General features: G+C 41.4%; 1 protein-coding gene across 1 annotated transcript in view; it reads right to left on the bottom strand.

The window, feature by feature from the left end:
• LOC145402050 (engulfment and cell motility protein 1-like) overlaps window positions 1–19,457 on the bottom strand; it is a 42,254-nt gene extending 22,797 nt beyond the window's left edge. Inside the window, exons 1-2 of the mRNA XM_080274147.1 lie at window positions 19,263–19,457; window positions 16,230–16,399 (exon numbers count right to left, since the gene is read on the bottom strand). Of these exons, the coding sequence (XP_080130273.1) occupies window positions 16,230–16,399; window positions 19,263–19,457 (365 nt within the window). The remainder of the gene's footprint in view (window positions 1–16,229; window positions 16,400–19,262) is intronic.
• Window positions 19,458–20,145: the final 688 nt, after the last annotated feature.

Here is a 20,145-nt window from a genome sequence, read left to right as displayed (position 1 = left end):
TAAGAGACTAATGTGGAAATTAGAGCATATAGGAGGACTGAAGGGGAACCTCCTGGAATGGATGAGAGACTTTTTGAGAGACAGACAAATGATGACAGTAATAAAGGATAGGATGTCTGGATGGAGGGAAGTGACAAGTGGAGTTCCACAGGGCTCGGTGTTGGCACCAGTAATGTTCCTGATTTACATAAATGATATGGCAGATGAAGTGAACAGTTATGCAAGTCTATTTTTTTTTTTTTTTTTTTTTAAATGCGAGGAAGAAGGAACCAAAGGCCATGAGCCCGCAGTAACAGTTCCCTCCAAGAGAAAAACAAAATACAATAGAGAGCCAAATTCAAGATCCGATCTTTTGAGATGCCTGGACACACTGCATTTGAAAGACTGGAGATCATAGGCAGCAGGAAATACAGACAGAGGGAGACAGTTCCAGAGCTCACCTGTTGCATAAATGAAAGACTGGGAGTAACGGTTAACTCTTGCATTAGAAAGTTGGACAGAAAAGGGATGAGAGTTTGCTGCCAGACGGGTGCTACGCGCCCGTCGTAGAGGTGGAGGAATGCAAGCAGACAGTTCAGAGGAGCAGTGACCATTAAAGTAGCGATGGAAAAGAGATAAAGATGCAACAGTGTGGTGAAGAGACAGAGGTTGAAGGGAGTCAGTAAGAGGAGGAGAGTTAATGAGATGAAAAGCCTTTGACTCCACCCTATTGAGAAGAGCTGCATGTGGGAAGCCTCCCCACACATGAGAGTTGTACTCCACACAGGGGTGGATAAAACCCCTGTATAGAGTCAACAATTGTGCAGGGGTAAAGAAAGAGCAGAGTCGGCTTATCACACCCAATCTCTTGGAAGCAGATTTTACAAGAGATGTAATATGATCTTTTCAAGATAAGTCTCAAGTAAATGAAACCCCAAGCATGTTCAAGGATGATGCAGGATTAAGCTGAATATTATTAAACATTAGTGGGTATACCTGTGGAAGATTTTGTAGGGTTGATAGGTGTAAGAACTGAGTCTTAGATGCATTAAAAACAACCATATAATTTTTTCCCCAGTCAGAGATACGAGCCAAGTCAGACATTAGGTGTGCCATAGCCTCATCCCTTGTTTGTTGAAGTAACTGTTGAGATGGGTGTTGCAGGAACCGAATGGAAAGGTGAAGGGTGGAGTCATCAGCGTATGAGTGGATAGGGTTACATGTACAGTTTAGAAGATCATTGATGAATAAATGGAAGAGAGTTGGTGATAGGACAGAGCCCTGAGGAACACCATTGTTGATAGATCTAGGAGAAGAACGATGGCCGTCTACAACAGCGGCTATAGAACGACCAGAAAGGAAGCTAGCGATGAAGGCACAGATAGAAGGATAGAAACCATAGGAGGGCAGTTTGGAAATTAAAGATTTATTCCAGACTCGATCGAAAGCCTTTGAGATGTCAAGGGCAATGGCAAAGCTTTCGCCAAAGTCCCGAAAGGAGGATGACCAGGAGTCTGAAAGGTAGGTGAGAAGATCGCCAGTGAAGCGTCCCTGATGGAACCCGTACTGACGATCGGAAAGAAGGTTGTGATAGGAAAGATGCCTTAAAATTTTTCTATTGAGAATTGACTCGAAAACTTTTGAAATACAGGACGTTAAAGCAATTGGACGATAGTTAAAGGGTTGGGAGTGGTCACATTTCTTTGGGACTGGCTGAATGAGAGCAAACTTCCAGCAAGAAGGAAAGGTACAAGTTGAAAGACAAAGGCGAAAGAGTTTGCCTAGGCAGGGTGTAAGCACAGAAGCACAGTTCTTGAGAACAACAGGAGGGACCCCATCAGGCCCATATGCCTTGTTAGTACTGAGGCCAGTAATGGCGGAAAATACATCAACTGAAGAAATTTTAATGTCAGCCATGAGGAAGTCAGAGGGGGGAAGTGATGGAGGAACAGCACCGGAATCATCTAAGGTGGAATTGGAGGAGAAAGTCTGTGCGAAGAGATCTGCTTTATCAGTAGAAGAAATAGCTACAGAACCATCAGAGTAGAAAAGAGGAGGGAAGGATGATGAGGTAAAGTTGTTAGAAAGATTTTTGGCAAGGTGCCAGAAGGAGCGGGAAGAATTCAAGTTGGAGAGTTGAGAGCATTTAGTATGGATGAAATTATTTTTAGTAGAGCGAAGAACAGACTTAGCATGATTCCGGGCAGAAACGTAAAGATGATGTGATTCAGGGGTGGGTTGGCTCTGGTATCTCTTGTAGGCCCTCTCCTTGTTGCGGACAGCATTAGAACAAATGTGATTAAACCAAGGCTTTCTTGCGTTAGTCAAAGGATATGAGAAAGGAATGTATGCTTCCATGCCCGAGAGAATAACCTCCGTAATGCGCAAGGCACACGCAGATGGCTCCCGGCCATGGAAGCAATAGTCATTCCAGGGAGAATCAAAGAAGTACTGCCTGAGGGCCTCCCAGTCCGCGGCTCCAAAATGCCACAGACGACGTTTCCCTGGAGGGTCCACAGGCCGTACCGGAGTGATAGGGCAGGTTAAGGTAATAAGGTTGTGATCGGAGGAGCCCAACGGAGAAAAAAGATTAACAGAGTAAGCAGTAGGATTAGTTGTGAGGAAGAGGTCAAGTATGTTGGAGCTTTCTCCAAGGCGGTCAGGGATACGGGTAGGGTGCTGTACAAGCTGCTCTAGGTCATTAAGTATAGAAAAGATGTAGGCTTGTTCATCAGGTGGATCTATGAAAGGAGAGGAGAGCCAAAGGTGGTGGTGAACATTGAAATCTCCTAGAATGGAGATTTCAGAGAAAGGAGAAATGGATGGAATGTGTTCCATCGTAGAAGTAAGATAGTCGAAGAATTTTTGATAGTCAGTAGAATTAGGGGATAAGTAAACAGCACAGATATATTTAGTCAGAGAATAACAGGAAAGCCGAAGCCAGAGTGTAGAGAATTCAGAAGAATAGAGTTCAGGAACACGAGCAAAATAAGTCGTTGCGTATATATACACAACAGCCACCTTTGGCTTTGAAATGAGTATAGAGAAAGTAGGAGGATACAGAAAAGGGTTTGCTGTCAGTTGCCTCAGACAGCTGAGTCTCCGTCAGAAAAAGAAGGTAAGGTTTAGAGAAGGAGAGGTGGTGCTCAACAGAGCGAATGTTAGAGGAAAGGCCGCGAATGTTGCAGAAATGAAGAAGAAGAGAGTCAGACAGTGGTTCCAGGCACCTCGAGTCGTCACCGGGAGAGGGGCGGATGGTGGGGGCATTTATGGTCCCCCCCCCCGGGGAACCCGAGGCTTGGTGAAGAGACGGCATTTTTGTTGAATTTTGAATAAGAAGTGTAGTGTGTACTGTGCATGTAGTTTGGTGTAGATAGTTAGAGAAATATGTACTGGAGAGCATGCTGGCCTACTCTCTGTGTAACTGAGACACTGAAAAAGTTCAGCAAAGGGGGATGGTCAGGAACTAGTCCTGAGGGTTGATGAAACGGGAGCTCCAGCACTCCCTGTCATCGGCTTTCCATCCACCTCGGGAGTACTGCCCTGCTAGACTGGTACTACAGTCTACTCCTCGGATATATATATATTGCTGATGATGCAAAGATCTTGAGGAAGGTATAAGTTGAGGAGGATAGTAAAATGCTGCAGAAGGATCTGGATAGGATACACGAATGGAGCCAAAAGTGGGAAATGAAATTCAATGCAAAGAAATGTAAAATACTGAAAATGGGTAAAAGTACCAAGAAGCCATCACTGAATTATTTGATGGGTAATGAACCAATCACAAAAGCGAGAGAAGAGAAAGATTTGGGAGTGCTGGTTCAGGACAGTTTGTCACCTGAAAAACACATTAACAAGACAGTTAGAGAGATGTATAAACTCCTGACAAATGTAAGAGTAGCTTTTCATTATATGGATGAGGAGATGATGAAAAAAGGTTAGAATATGCAGCAGTAGTGTGGTCCCCACACAAAAAGAAAGATATAAACAAGACTGAGAGAATACAAAGAACAGCAACCAAAATGGTCCCCAGTCTGGCAGATCTGTCGTACAAAGAGAGGCTGGAAAAGCTGGATTTGCCTTCCTTAGAAGGAGAAAGAGTGGTGTCATGATTGCTGTGTTCAGGACCATGATGAAAGTAGATAAAATTGACAAAGAAGATCTGTTTTTATGGGATAAGAGAGTAATAAGAGGACATGGAATGAAATTGAAGAAGCCAAGCTGCTTGAAGGATATCAAGAAATGTAGTTTTCCTTATCGATGTACAGACCTGTGGAATAGCCTGCACAAACAGATGAATCAGTCTAAAAGCTTAACCGAATTTAAAGCTAAAATTTGACTTACTGAGAAACAGATACGGGACCCCACGAGCGTAGCTCATTTCCTGTATATCACAATTAGGTAAATACACACACACACACACACACACACACACACACACACATACACACACACACACACACACACACACACACACACACACACACATACACACACACACACACACACACACACACACACACACACACACACACACACGAGATGAGCTGACGAACGGACATGTTCTAACCACCTCCTACTGATGAGCTTACCTTGAGCAGTTTCATGATTTTTGTTTGTCTTGTCTCCAATTTCTTATTCTCTAAACTGCTGTCAGTCATAAATGTGAGTGATCTTTACTGATAAAAAATTGTGTATACATAAATATTCTCCACTGAGCTCTATAGTATGGCGAGGCTTTCTCATGGGTAGCACCACGTAGTTAGTGTAATTGCCGCCAAGGGCCCAGAGCAGGGCTGATGTTGGTTTATCTACACCACTGACACCCATGTCTTTGGAAAATATAGTGCCATGGCCCAATGCTTAACTTATGTAAGCAAAAGTGAAACAGAAACAACAAGCTAAGGACTCTTCTTTCTTAGCTAAGAACAGTGATCCAATTGCATTACCATTTTGGAGGCTCGCTGCTGAGATAGCCTCTCCATATTATAGAGCTCAGTGATATTCTCACAAATTTTGGGGAACCAGCTGACCACAGCAAGATCAAATATGGCCACCAACACAAGCAAAACAACTGGTGAATTTGAATTTCCTGGCTTCGATGGTGAGACCAGTGTAACAGTCACGATCAAAACGCTGATAATGAGAATTCGCAATACAGAAAGGAAAATGGAAAATGCAGTCTCTACAGAAATGTGGGAAATGAATGAAACAAAAACTAGAGAGTGACTGAATCAAACAAAAAGGCTAATGAAGAAATTAAATAACTGAAGCAAGAAAATATTGAACTAAGAAAAAATTAGAAGAATGTAATAATAAAATGGAGAATGTAAGTAATATACTGGAAGAACAAATGACAATATGGGCAAAGTTGCAAGGAGAGTGGAAAGGTTACAAGAGGATGAGAAAAAGGCAGAGTATAAGAGAGAAGTGGAGGAACGATTGGGCAAATATGAATTGGAGCAGATGGGGGACGTGGAAGGTGTGTGCAGGATATTTACAGAAGAAATATGTGCAGCATGTAATGTGGTGTGTCGAAGGAAGAGAAGACGGAGGGGTGTGCAAGGAACAGTGTGGTGGACTGAAGAGGTGAGACAGGCTGTGGCACAAAAGAAGAAAGCATACAATGAATGGTTGAAAAATAGGGGCATGGAAGAAGTTGAGAGGCAGAAGAGAGAGTTATATGTAGAAAGAAAGAGAGATGTGAAAAGATTAGTAAGAGAGAGTAAGAAGAGAGTGGATGAGGAATTTGGAAGGAATTTGAGTGTAAAGTGGAGGGACTGTAAGAAAAAGTTCTGGAAAGAGGTGAAGAGAGTAAGACAGGGTGGAAGTGAGGTTAGCAGGGGAGTGAAAGATAAAAATGGTAGATTACTAGTGGAGATGGGAGAAAAAGTGAGCAGATGGAGAGAACACTTTAAGGAATTGTTGAACATATAGGATGGAAGTAATGCGAGTATAAGTGGCTGGGGAATGGCTGGGAGAAGGAGGGAGGTGAGGAGACAGGAAGAAATCAGTAGGATAGAAGTTGTAGAAGCAATGAAGAAAATGAAATTGGGGAAAGCCCCAGGAATTGATGGAGTGTGTGGTGAAATGCTGAAGCATGAGGGAGAGATAGTAGCAGAATGGATGTGGAAGATGTGCAGATTGGCCTGGGAGAAAGGTAGAGTCCTGGAGGATTGGAAGTCAGGTATAATAATTCCCTTGTACAAAGGAAAAGGGGAAAAAGAAGTGTGTGGTAATCATAGGGGCATTTGTCTTCTTAGTATAATAGGAAATGTGTATGGTAGGATACTTACTGACAGAGTTAGAGAAAGAACAGAGGAATTAGTTGGAGAAGAACAGGGAGGCTTTAGGAAGGGAAGAGGTTGTGTAGATCAGATATTCATTCTTAGATCTTTAGTGGAAAAGTTTCTAGAGAGGGGAAAGAAGTTGTATGCAGCTTTCAATGATTTGGAGAAAGCATATGACAGGGTGGATAGACAAGGATTGTGGAAAGTATTAAGAATATATGGAGTAGATGGGAAGTTGTTGAGTGCTGTGAAGAGTATGTATGATGGTGCTAAGGCTGCAGTGCGTGTGGATGGTGACCTAACTGAATTTTTCTCTTTGAAGGTTGGGTTGAAACATGGATGTGTCATGTCTCCATGGTTGTTCAATCTGTACATGGATGGGGTAATAAAAGAGGTACAAGGTAGGGTAGTGGATGTTGGAGCTTGCTTGGTGGATGAGTTTGAGAGAGTGTGTAAGAAACGGAATCTAAAGATGAATGTAGGGAAGAGTAAAGTGATGGTCTTTGAGAGAGGCGAAATCAGTGAATGTACAGCGAGGTTGGATGGTGAGAAATTGGAAAATGTGAGTACGTTTAAGTACTTGGGTAGTGTGATGAATAAGGATGGAGGTTTGGAGGGTGAAGTGCTTGAAAGGGTACAGCAGGGAAGAAAGGTTGCTGGTTCTTTGAAAGCAGTGATAAGGAACAGGGAAGTGAGCATTGAAGTGAAAAAGTTACTACGTGACAGTATTGTAATACCAACTCTAACGTATGGAAGTGAAGCTTGGACGTTGTTGGAAGGACACAAGTCAAGAGTGAAAGCAGTGGAAATGAGTTATTTAAGAGGAGCCTGTGGAGTCACATGGAGAGACAGGCCGACGAATGAGGATATAAAGGAGCGTTGTGGTGTTGATGTGGATGTGATAGGAAGCGTTATGAGGAACACACTGAGGTGGTTTGGCCATGTAGAGAGGATGGAGAGTGAAAGACTGACGAAGAGAGTGTATGTGTGAGGTGCAGGGGGGAAGAAGGAGGGGGAGGCCGAGGATGAGATGGAGGGATGGGGTGGAGAGGTATATGAGAGAGGGGGGTGTGAGCTGGTAGCAGGGCAGTGAAATGGCGGGGGACAGGGCGACGTGGAGGCGATTTGTTTGTGGCCACCCCAAACGGAATTGAGGCGTCTGGCAATAGATACATAGATAGATAGATAGAACAGAAAGAAGTGTTTCGTTTAACCCCTACACCGCGGGCATGTTTACCGATGTTTTGCGTGTGCTGCGGGATTATTCGAGCTCCGACAGACTCTCAAAAAAATTTGCCAAAAATCAGTTATTAGCCCTAGAATATTAAAATTACATATGCTTATGGCACATACCTTCAGCTTTCTCCTGGAATGTTTGTTGAGCCTTCGTCAGTTACCGTATGACTTGTGGAGACCTCTGAAGTTGGGTAACGATGTCTCCACTTTACTCTTCCCGACAACCCATAATATGATTACCACAGCCAGATATTAACACTATAAACACTACTCTATGATTTTCAAATAGTTTGGGATCCATACTCCAAAAAAAAAAACACTGTGAAAGCAATGAAAATTACGAGCGCGTCTGACCGTCGCACTTACGCTAGTTTGCTCTTGGTACTCTGTCATTTATTATTTATAAAACCCCTCACACTTTATATTTCTATTACTATATAACACTTATATATATCTACAGTCTTTATCCATAAGTTTCCTTCAGTAGTATTAGTTTATTGTCACTGTAGGGATTCAATTTCTTTCAGTAAAATACGTAGCATTCACTTTCTCGTCCTGTATACTAGCATTGAGAGTGAATGTCACTTTCATCTTCACTCTCATAACTCATAGTATTCAGACATGCTAGAGTGAAACTTTCACTTTCATTACTCCTAAGGTATATACTCGTATTCTTATAATACTACTCATTTACATTTCTATTTACGTTCTCTATTTTATTTACGTTATTTACATTTCTATTTTATTTACACTGTGTTATGCACTGTCACTTGAAGTAACTTATAAAACTATTTTCCACTGTTCACGTATATTTACATTCATTACTTTCACTTGCTGTTTACACATTATTTACACATTATTTACAATTCCACTTGCACTGTTTTACTCAATAGAAAGATCGTAGTCACTCTTTTATCAATTGTCAGCCCTTTACCTCTTTCCACACGAGGTTTAGTAGGGGGTAAAGGTCACGGGGCCCTTTGCATGGGGGTGAAAAAGTCCCTGAAGTCAGCAAGAAGAAACAGACGTACCTCTATTTCGGAAGATGAGAGTAAACTGATAACGGAGGGCCGGGGTAGAGGCCTACTTAGGGGATATTCAGTGCTACCAATGTTCGCTCTTGAAACAGCTATGTATAGCACTGAAATGATTGGCAGGAAATCTAGATAATACATTATAAATTAGGTAGTTCCAGGTGAATGTAAATATCACTTAGGCTTCTCCCTTCCCTCCTTACATGTATATTTATTATGAAAACAGATTATACGGCATATTTCAAGGGGAAAAAAACAGCGAAAATTAGCGAACGAGTGCATGTGAGGTGTTGTCAGGTGATAATTAGCCAATTCCAGGTGTATGGCACTCTCACTTACCTTATTTCTTTCTTGTATATATTTTTTGGTATAAGAATAGGACATAGGGCTTATTTCAATGGATGAAATCAGTGAAAAATTCCAAGGAAGATTTACTTAGCGTAACACGGCCGGGCAGGCGAGAGGATAGGGTAATGGAGGGGGGTAGGGAGGGGAGTCAAGAACGGGGAGAAATGGCTAAATTGTCAACAATGGATGGGAGTACAGATGAGATTAGGAGTGCTGACTAGTGTTGGACATTGGCAGTACTGATAGATGATACAAGCCCCCACTTGGAAGCCCGGGTGAATTCAAAATAACACAGAATCACAAAAGCGACGCTCCGCAGTATGATCCCTTGCTCCCAAGCGTCACGAAAGTGACGCCCCGTGGTTAAGGGGTTAAAGGAAATTATTCAGGAACAATGGGAAGAAAAAAAGAAAACAATGGAAGAAGATGTAATGAAGATACTGGAAAAGAGAGAAAACAGTAAGAGAAACTGTATAAAGAAATTGATGTGTTGTGATATTTGGAGACAAGGAGAGAGAGAAGGTTAGGCCACTGAGAATCGAGGGAGACTTGAACCCTGTGAAGGAGATACTGGGCAAGGTCGATCCAGACAGAGGGAAGTGGGTAAAAGAAATTGAGAATGTACAAAGAATAGGGCCATACAAGAAGGAAGATGCAAGACCAGTGCAGATTTAGTTTGTAATTGAAAGTGCAACAACTGAACTTCTCTGAGTGTCGTGGAAACTAAGCAGGGAGCCAGGTTTTGAAAACATCCTTTTAAGAAAAGTACTAAATGAGGAAGAAAGACAAGTTTTGAAGTCAAGAGCAAGTGAAAGAAAAAAATTACATGAGGTCCGAAGATGAGCGTAAGAATTTTTTGTGGAAAGTGATAGCACGTGAAAATCAGGAAGTGGTACATCAAGAACTAGAAGTGATGGAAAGGAGGAGGACGTAAATGAATTCAAGCAAGGGAAGGATGAATAAAGAAAAGACTGTACTGAAAATCTAAAGATCATGTATAGTAATGTGGATGGACTAGTATCGAAGAGAGGGGAACTGTGAAATTATATAAAAGAAACGAAACCAGAAATTATTTGCTTGGTAGGGACCAAATTGCCCCAGGATGGTGATACTAAATTATCTGGATGGAAGGAATATAATGTGTGGAGGAAGGATAGAGAGTGGAAACTTGGATTTAAAAGCAAAAAAGATAAAACTGAAAAACAACATGGCAGAAATTTGGGGGATGGAAACAGATCACTATGGAGACAAAATAAACGAAATAGTATTCTATATGTCCCCTCAAACTAGGGCATGGGAAAAAGAAGATTATTAACAGCAGATAAGAGAATCCATTGTACAGATAGAGATGTCAACTGAACAAAGGAAAAAATAATAATCATGGGGGATTTTAACTGTAGAGAAGTTGACTGGGAAAATATGGATGCTGGGAACAATGAGGAATCGTGAGGCAATAAACAGATGGAAATCGTTATGGAAAATGTGTTAACTCAATTAGTTAAAGAAAATACAAGAACTAGAGGAGATGAAGAACCATCAAGGCTGGACCTGGTATTCACGAAGGACCCAAATGATGTGAAGAATATAACATGCCAATGCCTCCTAGCTAAAAGTGATAATCTGGTTATTGAGATGGAAGTGGTGAGATGAAAAATGTTATGAAAATAGATATAATTATGAAAAAGGAGATTCTGCTTGCCTAAGGAACTACAGTACTGTATTTTCAAAATACAGACTGGTGTGAAATGGATGCAGCCAAAAATGTAGATAAGAAGTATGAGTTTCTGATGGGAGAGTACAAAGCAGGAAATAGTAAATATGTCCCAAAATTCTCCACAGCAAGAAACAGTGTGTGGAATACAGTGAGAAGAAGGTATAGTGAAAGGGCTTGGGAGGAGCACAAGAAGGTTAGAAATGAATATGTAAAGATATGGAGAGAGGAAGAAAGGGTGTATGAAAAATATATTATGACTAAAAGTAAATAGGAACCTAAACTATTTTATAGGTTTGTAAATGGTAAAATGAAAGTTTATAGCATGATTGAGAAATGGAGTTGAAACTTACGAATGAGAAGATTTGTGTGAAATAATGAATAACAAGCTGCAGTCAGTTTATGTACTGGAAATGGAATTTGCTGAACATGAAATGGAAACCACGATGACAAAAATGACGGAAATTACAGCTGACATGAATGAGGTGCTCTGGATGATGAGGGACTTGGATGTGAGGAAGGCAATGGAACCGGATAACGAGACTAGATGGATCCTGAAAGAATGTGGTGATCAATTAGTGTGGCAGGTTTATGTCATCATAATGAGATCTCTGGAAAATGGGCAGGTACCTAAAGACTGGAAAAGAGCAAATATTGTGCCAATCTTCAAGGATGGAGATAGGAAAGATCCACTCAATTATAGACCTGTATCACTTACTAGTGTTGTTTGTAAAATTTGTGTGAAAATTATCAGACAAGATGGATTAGGTATTTAGAAGAAAATGAAGTGATAAAACAAAGACAATTCAGTTTTAGGGATGCAAGATCTTGTGTTACCAATCCATCCAGTTTCTACAGTAGGGTGACTGATGTCATACAAAGGAGCGAGGGTGGGCAGATTGTGTCTTCCTAGACCTTCGGAAAGCATTTGATTGAGTGCCCTATAAGAGACTGCTGTGGAAGTTGAAGACCTTTGGAGGAGTGCATGGGGAACTACTAAAGTGGTTGGAAGATTACCTGGCAGAAAGGCAGGTGACAACAGTCATAAGAGACAAGGTTTCACAATGGAAAGATGTCACTAGTAGGGTACCCCAGGGCTATGTCTTGGCTCCAATAATGTTTCTGATCTATATAAAATGTTTGCCAGAAGACGTGAATAATTACATGAGTATGTTTGCAGCTGATGCTAAAATCATGAAACATATTAAATGTATTGACAGTTGTATGGAGCTGCATGAGGATGTGAACAAACTCCACAACTGGAGCCAGACATGGAAAATGGAGTTCAGTGCCAAGTAGTGTCATGTGTTACAAATGGGAGTGAGTAATAAAGTACCATACTGGATATATACAATGGGAGGTGAGATAATTAGCAAAAGAAAAGAAGAGAAGGACTTGGGAGTGATTATACAAGATGACCTGTCACCAGTAAAGCATATAAACAGAATCACTGGAGGCACATATGAACTACTGACCAACATGATAGTGGCTTTTAATTATGGCAGATCCTTGATACTGTATATCAGACTAATTGGGGCCCAAGCCAGTCCGAAAAAAGCGAAATTCCGATTAAAGTGACATCTCGACTTCCCCTGCTAACCCAGAACTTTTCCAATATGGCTGACATTAGTCCTGATTGCACCAACGGTTTTTCACTCTAGCATCACCAGCTGTTTTCATTACCACTGCAGAACTGTACTGTAATGTATTATACTGTACATTCACTACAATAATCAAATGGTATAATATATATAATAATATTGTACTGTACACTGATAAATATGTCTTTTATTTACTTCTTGCAGTGTATATAGCTGAAGTGGTCCATTAGTGGAGTCCGTACAGTCAAGACTGCAGTGGAGAGGTAGGTGATGCACTTATTAAACTTAAGGCACTCATACTAAATCAGTAGATCACTTTTCTCATTTTTTAGCACTTAGAAAATATATACTGTATTTTATTGTTACAACTTAATTTTAAACACCTCAGATGCTGTACTGTACACTTTATACACCTTATTATTTACTATCTTACAAACTAAAGATGTTCATTTTGTCTGTATACATCATCATTATCATCATCATCACCTTCATTATCATCACCATCAGCAGGGCAGCACCAGCACCAGGACAGAAGAAGCCATTTTGCAATTTGTAAGGGGTAAAATTGCACGATGGTAAGAGCGCTTAGGAGTATACGTATCACTGGGGCAACAAGAGTCAGACTGAGCTGTGGCCCGGGTCAAGAGCACAGGCCAGTGTTGCCAACCCCCAAAGACCTCTCTGTCCCACACAGACACTAATATCATCCTACATTTCCTTTCTTACCCTGTGGCTCAGGATGAAAATATTACTATACTATACTCCATTTTTTTCACTGAGGCGAAGATGCACTTGACGGGTTGATGATGATTGGCTGAATGCAACATGTCCAAAAAATATTTACTAACCTAAATTTCCCCCTCAGATATTTGGTATCAGTTAATAATGCTGAGTATGAAGTAATGTTGCAATCAGCCAATAATCACCAATCTGTCAAGTGCATCTTCGCCTCGATAAAAAAAACTGAGTATAGTTGGTACAGTTTTTATTCATATGCTGGTATATGGCAGCAACAAAAAAATAAGGTTTCTCTTGTTGTTTAGTGCAAGACCAGGCCCTGAGCAGCTGATGCCCTGTCAGCTGCCAGATTCAAGAGACGATTTTTCTGTATCGATGGGTGACTTATTACCTATCAAGGAAGCAGTTTTTCTTTAGACACAGTAGATTACAGAGGGTAAAAGAGAATTTTTAAAAGGCAGTGGTTAGGATTATTCTAACAAATGAACCACCACGCATAATCGTTAAATTCTAGCAGTTTAAGCTAAACTGTAGCAGTATTAACATAACCTATCCTAACCTTTTCTTACCTAACCTAGCCTATTTCTAACCTAACTGAACCAATACACATAACTACTAAATTCTAGCTGCCATAGTCCTAACCATTCCCTTTTTTTAAATGAGTACTTTTTTTTTTTTTTTTTTTTTTTTTTTTTTATAGGATATTATCTTTCTGTATACTATTTCATTTATCTTTTGCTGCAAAATAAGTATCACTAATACAAAAAAATTGTTATTACCCTACATTTTGCTAAGAATTTGTCACATTACCCTACTGCACCACAGACCAGGAAATAAGGCTGAATTATCCTAATACTGAGGCAGGTAGTGATGCTGCCAGCCCGCCACTAACCAATGCATGACCACACAAACAATATTCTGATAGAGAGTTCTTTCTCGTACTTTCTCCAGTCTGGACTGAAGTCGCATTTTTTGGAATTTATTCCGAAATATCAGACGATAGTCCGGTTGGCTCCTGGACTCCGATAAAAGTGAATTCCGGTGTAGTGAAGTCCGATATATCGAGGAAATGCTGAGGAAGCTGACAGTGACCATGATAAGACCAAGACTAGAATATACAGTTGTGATATGGTCACCTCATCTTAAAAAGTATCTTGATAAACTGGAGAAGGTACAGTGGATGGCTACGAAGATATTATGTTTAACCCCCGTCACGCTCATCGCCTAATATAAGGCAATATGCAGGCCACCCCTGGCCGCAGTGATCACCTAACATGAGACGATGGGTCTCTGCGCCATACTTTCAAGCACGTGGAAGTGTCACTGGTTTCCATGGGAATGCTGAATCTCCCTCTGCATCACCAGGAGCTGATGCCATGCCCTGCCACACCGCAGTTGCCAAATACCGCATATTTAGTAATTCAGTGGTGGTGGTTTGGACATGTGGAGAGAATGGAGAATGAAACACTGACTAAGAGGGTGTATGTAGGTGAGGTGGAGGGAGGGAGAGGGAGGGGCAGACCGAGGATGAGATGGAGGGATGGAGTTGAGAGGTATATGAGGGAGGGGGGGTGAGTTGGGGGGAGGGGAGTCAAATGGTGGGTGACAGAGTGACTTGGAGGCGTTTTGTCTGCGGCCACCCTTCGCGGGATTAGGGCGTCGGGCTATAGATAGATAGATAGATAGATAGTTCTCGTTTGTAGCCCAGCATTGATGGATTCATGCCTGTCTACCGCCCACAGTGCTGGTGACTTATCGTCGCCCTCACACACACCCAAGAGGCGTAAATTACAATAAGATGAGGGTGATGAAGAGTTCAAGCTCAGAAACATTTGATCTCATGACAAAAAATCAACTTAATATTTTAAAAAAGTCCTAAAACAATGACTCAGGGAAGGAAATCAGGATAGTAAGAATTAGAGCAGCAGGGGTTAAAGGAACTGACCAGTGAGGAGAGATCGGAAAAACTGAAGTTACCAACACTGCATGAGAGAAAGGAGAGAGAAGATATGATTACGATGTTTAGAAATATAAGAGGTCTGGAAAAGGTGGATAGACAGAATCTATGTATTGGACTATGGAGGAACAAGAAGTCATGAATTTAAATTGAGGAAGAGCAGATGCCTTAATTGTCTTAAAAGGTTCAGTTTCCCAAACAGAAGTACTTGGAATGACTTAGACAAGGAAGTGGTGAAAGCAAAAAGCATCCATGTGTTTAAAACCAGACTGGATAAAAGCAGATACAGTATGGAGACATGACAATATGGGTTCAGCTCAATTACATAACTACAACTAGGTAAAATACACACACACACACACACACACACACACACACACACACACACACACACACACACACACAAGATTGGAATATGTAGGAGTAGCATGATCACTAAAAAAAAAAAAAAAAAAGAAAGAAAGAAAAAAAAAAAGAGAAGGTACAGAATATGGCCACAAATATGGTCCTTAGCTTGACAGAGTTCCAATGAAAGAGACTGGAAAATTAAAGATACCGTCATTATGGAAGAGAAGAGATGGACGAGAACTGACTGTGATGCATAAATGTGTAAGAATATAAAACAGACAGAGAGGATCTTTTCTGAAGAATGATGGAATGACACGAAGGCAAGACTATAACTAAAGGGGAGTTGTTGTTGGTGTTGATCAACCCCAATCTGTCTGGCTGAGCAGTCCCATCAACAACAGGCAAGAAACTGCACCTACAGGTCCTGTGCAGTGAACGGATCTTCCCTTGTGGAGCGCCCCACTGTGGCGCGGTGTCAAAGCGCAAGGGAAAATGTGGAGGTTTGGTTCCTGAGTGGATGCCATATTTGAGTCTCTCTACCCAGTAAATGTCTTAATGATGTGAAAAAAAATTTAGCTTCTCATATACATGTACAAATACATGGAACAGTTTGGAGGGGGTGGTATGCGCAATGAACATACATGTGTTTAAAAGTAAACTGGACAAAAGCAGTTTGACTGACAGGGCAACATAAGCTTAGCTCAAATTCTGTATACTACAACTAGATAAATACAGTATAGCTACAATAAACTTAATTCACTTTCAGTAGGTAAAAACTGCCATCTCTCATCTTGAATGCCAAACTGTAACAATAGATTAACACTAAATTATGGTTTTAGTAAAAAAAAAAAGAACTGCTATGGAAAGGATACTGAGCTGTAGCATGGTCTTGTTCTGCTAATGAACTATGGAAAATAAGTTGCAAGAAGATGAAAATCTCCACCTTGTTAGAATGAATAAACTACAAGCAAATACATATGCACTCACTTTACAGGCCGGGCTTTCAGTTCTGATGTTTCTCTCTCCTTCCGTCCCTGCCTCCAAATCTCTTTTATCTCCCTGTATGGAATTTTATTGACCACTGTCCGGAAGACCTCAAAGGTAATCGGGGTCTTCGCCAGGACTTGGTTGATCTGCTCTTGTACTACTTGAAGTACCTGGCTGAAAATGAGCATCAAGGTTATATGAAAAAAACAAAAAAAGTGTAAACATTTGTACTTAACTAGCATGGGGAAGGGTAAATTCAGGCTACCATTCTCTTTCCTGATGTTGGTAAGGGATGCCGTCATGTAAGGACACTGATACAGCTGGGTGCTAGACCTGCCTGGGCATATAAATATACCTCAGCTCCTTCCCTGTCTCTTAACAGGAGGATGGTGGAATTAAGAAGGGTAACTTGAGCTTGAAGACCACTGGGTTCATACAGATGAGCCTATGGTTGGATTACTACTACCACCACCACTACTACTACTAAAGTAAAGGGCGTCCACCAAACTCTTGTTATCAATGAAACACTTGATCTTGAAATCTCCACACCATCACAGAATTTGGCAGTTGGATGTCCTGCTTCATAAATTTGCTACAGGCAACCTGCCCTCTTCCTTAAATGCCCAGAAAGTTTTTTTTTTTTTTTCCCCACATCCCCTGGGGAGGGGGGAAAGAATACTTCCCCAGTATCCCTGCTTGTCGTAAGAGGCGACTAAAAGGGGCCTTTTTGTCTCCAGTCTTTCTCTCCTTGCAAGGGAATATTAACCTAATTTCTTTATTATTGTTATTATTAATTATTATTATTATTATTAATATTTCACTCATCTTAAATGTCAGGACCAACTGCCTAGCCCTGGGCTCCCACGCTTCTCATGGGGCAACATAAGATTGGATGATGGATGGATTATTGTTATTATTATTATTATTATTCATCTTAAATGTCAGGACCAACTGCCTAGCCCCGGGCTTCTACGCTCCTCATGGGGCAACGTAGGATTGGATGATGGATGGATGGATGGATTATTATTATTACCGTATTATTATTATTATTATTATTATTTATTGACATGAATTGCACAAATGACACGAAGTGCATAAATAACGTGCAAGAGAATCTTAACCTGATTTCTTTGTTAATAATATTATTATACCATATAACCAAGCCATGCGTGCTCCCTACGTGTCAACAAGTGGGTTGGTGGAGGGTTAGTGCCCCTCCCCGTAAAACAAATAACTCAAAGTCAAATGGCCACCCCTTGCGGGATTGTGGCGTCTGGCAATAGATAGATAGATAGATATATCTGAATAGGTAGGTGGTGGCGACCATCATCCACTCACTTGATGTAGTGCTGCCTACTTCTTCCTTAGCCTGTATCATTCTTTTTCTGTGCCTGCCCTCCTCTCTTCCTATTTCTCTCATCTTTCCTGTCATTTCTTATTGTTTTTCTTTCCTTTACAGGTGGCTTTACATTGAGTGACAAGCCAAATGGTTTCCTGTAAGCCAAGAAACCATTTACAATGCTGGGTGGTAACCATATAACCAAACCATATGTGCTCTCTACGTGTCAACAAGTGGGTTGGTGGAGGGTTAGTGCCCCTCCCTGTAAAATAAATAACTCAGAGTCAAATGGCCACCCCTTACGGGATTATGGCGTCTGGCAATAGATAGATAGATAGATAGATATTTGAATAGTGATATTTGGGAAGTGGTTACTTTAACCCCTAACAGGGGGGCGACGTTACGTAATGTCCGTGCGTGAGGAGGCGGGTGACGTTACATAACGTCCAGCCATTTTCGGTCCTAATTTATTGGCAAAATTGGATGATGAGGCATCCTTGTCACCTATTGTCCTGTCCTCTACTCTCCCAAGCCTTGAAACAAGTAAAATAGACTATATATATATATATCCATCCATCCATCATCCAATCCTAAGTTTATATATATATATATATATATATATATATATATAAATTGTAGTGTTATATTTGTTCAAGTAAAATAGTATTATGTATGTAAGTTATATTGTTATAAGTGTTCAAGTAAAATAGAAAACACATACGTAAGATTTGGAAGACAATGAATGGCGTAAAGAAGGCATAAATGATAAATATAGTGTTCAGTGGTGAAGAAAAAGCAAATGAGTCAATAGTTTGCTAGCCCTGCCCCAGGCACGCCTGGTGATAAGCTGCCTTCCCGCTCTCCTCCCTCACTCCTCCCCCCAGCCAGCAGAGACGTATTACCGCACATGTAACACCTCTTGCCTTTGTTTTTCGTCCATGTTTTCATTTATGCATGTTTAGGCTTTTTCCTTGATACTTTATTTTTCCGAAAATATGCCGCCCCACACGGTGGTATAATTGATAAGTTGCCTGCCCATAAGGGGTTAAATAATTACCTGGAATCTTTAGCTAGACTAGCTTACTTCCTTGAGAGTTTATATTGTGGCTGTATATTTTTACTTGGTGATTTTAATGCTGACCCATTTTATGGAAGTGTTTTGTGAAATCTGTTTTTTATGGATAGAAACTGTTCAAAAAAAATGCTTTGAGAATCTTAGGCATACTTCTTACAAGTTTATAGGTTATGGGAACTCAGTCTCTAAGTGGCTTGATCATGTTATAGGCAGGGAACATTGCAACATCAACAGAGATACCATTAATAGTAATCCCTGTAAGACCCAGACACCCAAGACCCGGACAATTTGGGCTTGGGTCCTCAGACACCAAAAAATGCCAAAAAATGTTTAAAAAAGAAAAAAAAAGTTTTCATCCTTACTTTAAATTTGCTGCATGGTGATGAACAGCTGTGTTTTGGCGCTTAGTTCCTCTGGCATCCGCTAGTGCGCCCCTGCAACCTCCCTATTTCCTGCCTACCTACTGTCGTGACTGCACACTTGTCACTATGGCTGCCCACGTGCTCGCTTTTGTGGTGGTACCCTACCTGCCGCAGGCCCTGCTGTTTCTCTGTTGCCTCTTACTCATGTGTGTGATGATGGCCCTGCAGCCCGAGAAGAGGAAACGAGCAGTTCTGACTCTGGAGTAGAGAAGGGAGATACTGGAGAAGGTGGACGCGGGATGGTCGACGTCCCGCATCCCCCGTGAATTCAACTTGGCCCACACTACCCTGTTCAATATCCAGAAATCCTGGGACAAACTCACCCAGTACACAGAAGACTTCGCATCGAAGACCAAATGCAACGTGCAGAGGAAGATTATGAACCCTCCCATGCGGAAGCTGACCACTCCACATTGATTTGGTATTGTCAGCAACGTGCTGCTGGTGTTCTGGTGCATGGCACGGAGCTGAAGGCTGCTGCTGAGAAGTTCGCAAGGTTACATGACTCCCCAGACTTCAAGACATCCGAAGGGTGGCTCTTCACTTTCAAACTATGACATGGACTTTACCAACCGTAAGACCCAAGGAGAAGCTTTGGATGCCAACGAGGATGGAGTAGAAGAGCTTCGGCAGTAGGTGAAGGGCTTGATCGACAGGGAGGGCCTCACTCTTGGTCAAGTCTACAATGCTGACGAAACTGGTCTATTCTATCGCTCACTGCCCACAAACACCCTAGCAGAGGATATGGAGAAGCGTGTACCTGGACACAAGCTTTCCAAGCAATGGATATCTGCTTTTTGTTGTGCCAATGCTAACGGCATGCAGCGGGCTCAAGCCTGTTATTGTTGGCTGTGCAAAGCAGCCACAGTGCCTTCATGGGTTGATGGATGTCCTTCCTGTCGTCTGGTACCATTCTGCAAAGGCTTGGTTCGCAGCCAAGATCTTCAAAGACTGGTTTCACCAGCACTTTGTCAAGGAGGTCATCCATTATCAGATGAACACACTGAGAATTCCATGCAACAGGTAAAAGCTCTCCTTCTGGACAATGCACCTGCGCATCCGTCCGACAAGGAGTAGGTG

This window comes from Coenobita brevimanus, chromosome 57 (assembly GCF_032717465.1).
Source record: "Coenobita brevimanus isolate Jiangsu-jjx chromosome 57, ASM3271746v2, whole genome shotgun sequence".
Taxonomy (NCBI): Eukaryota; Metazoa; Arthropoda; class Malacostraca; order Decapoda; family Coenobitidae; genus Coenobita; species Coenobita brevimanus.
Note: the sequence above shows the minus strand (reverse complement) of the source record. Positions and strands in the feature narration are given on the sequence as shown.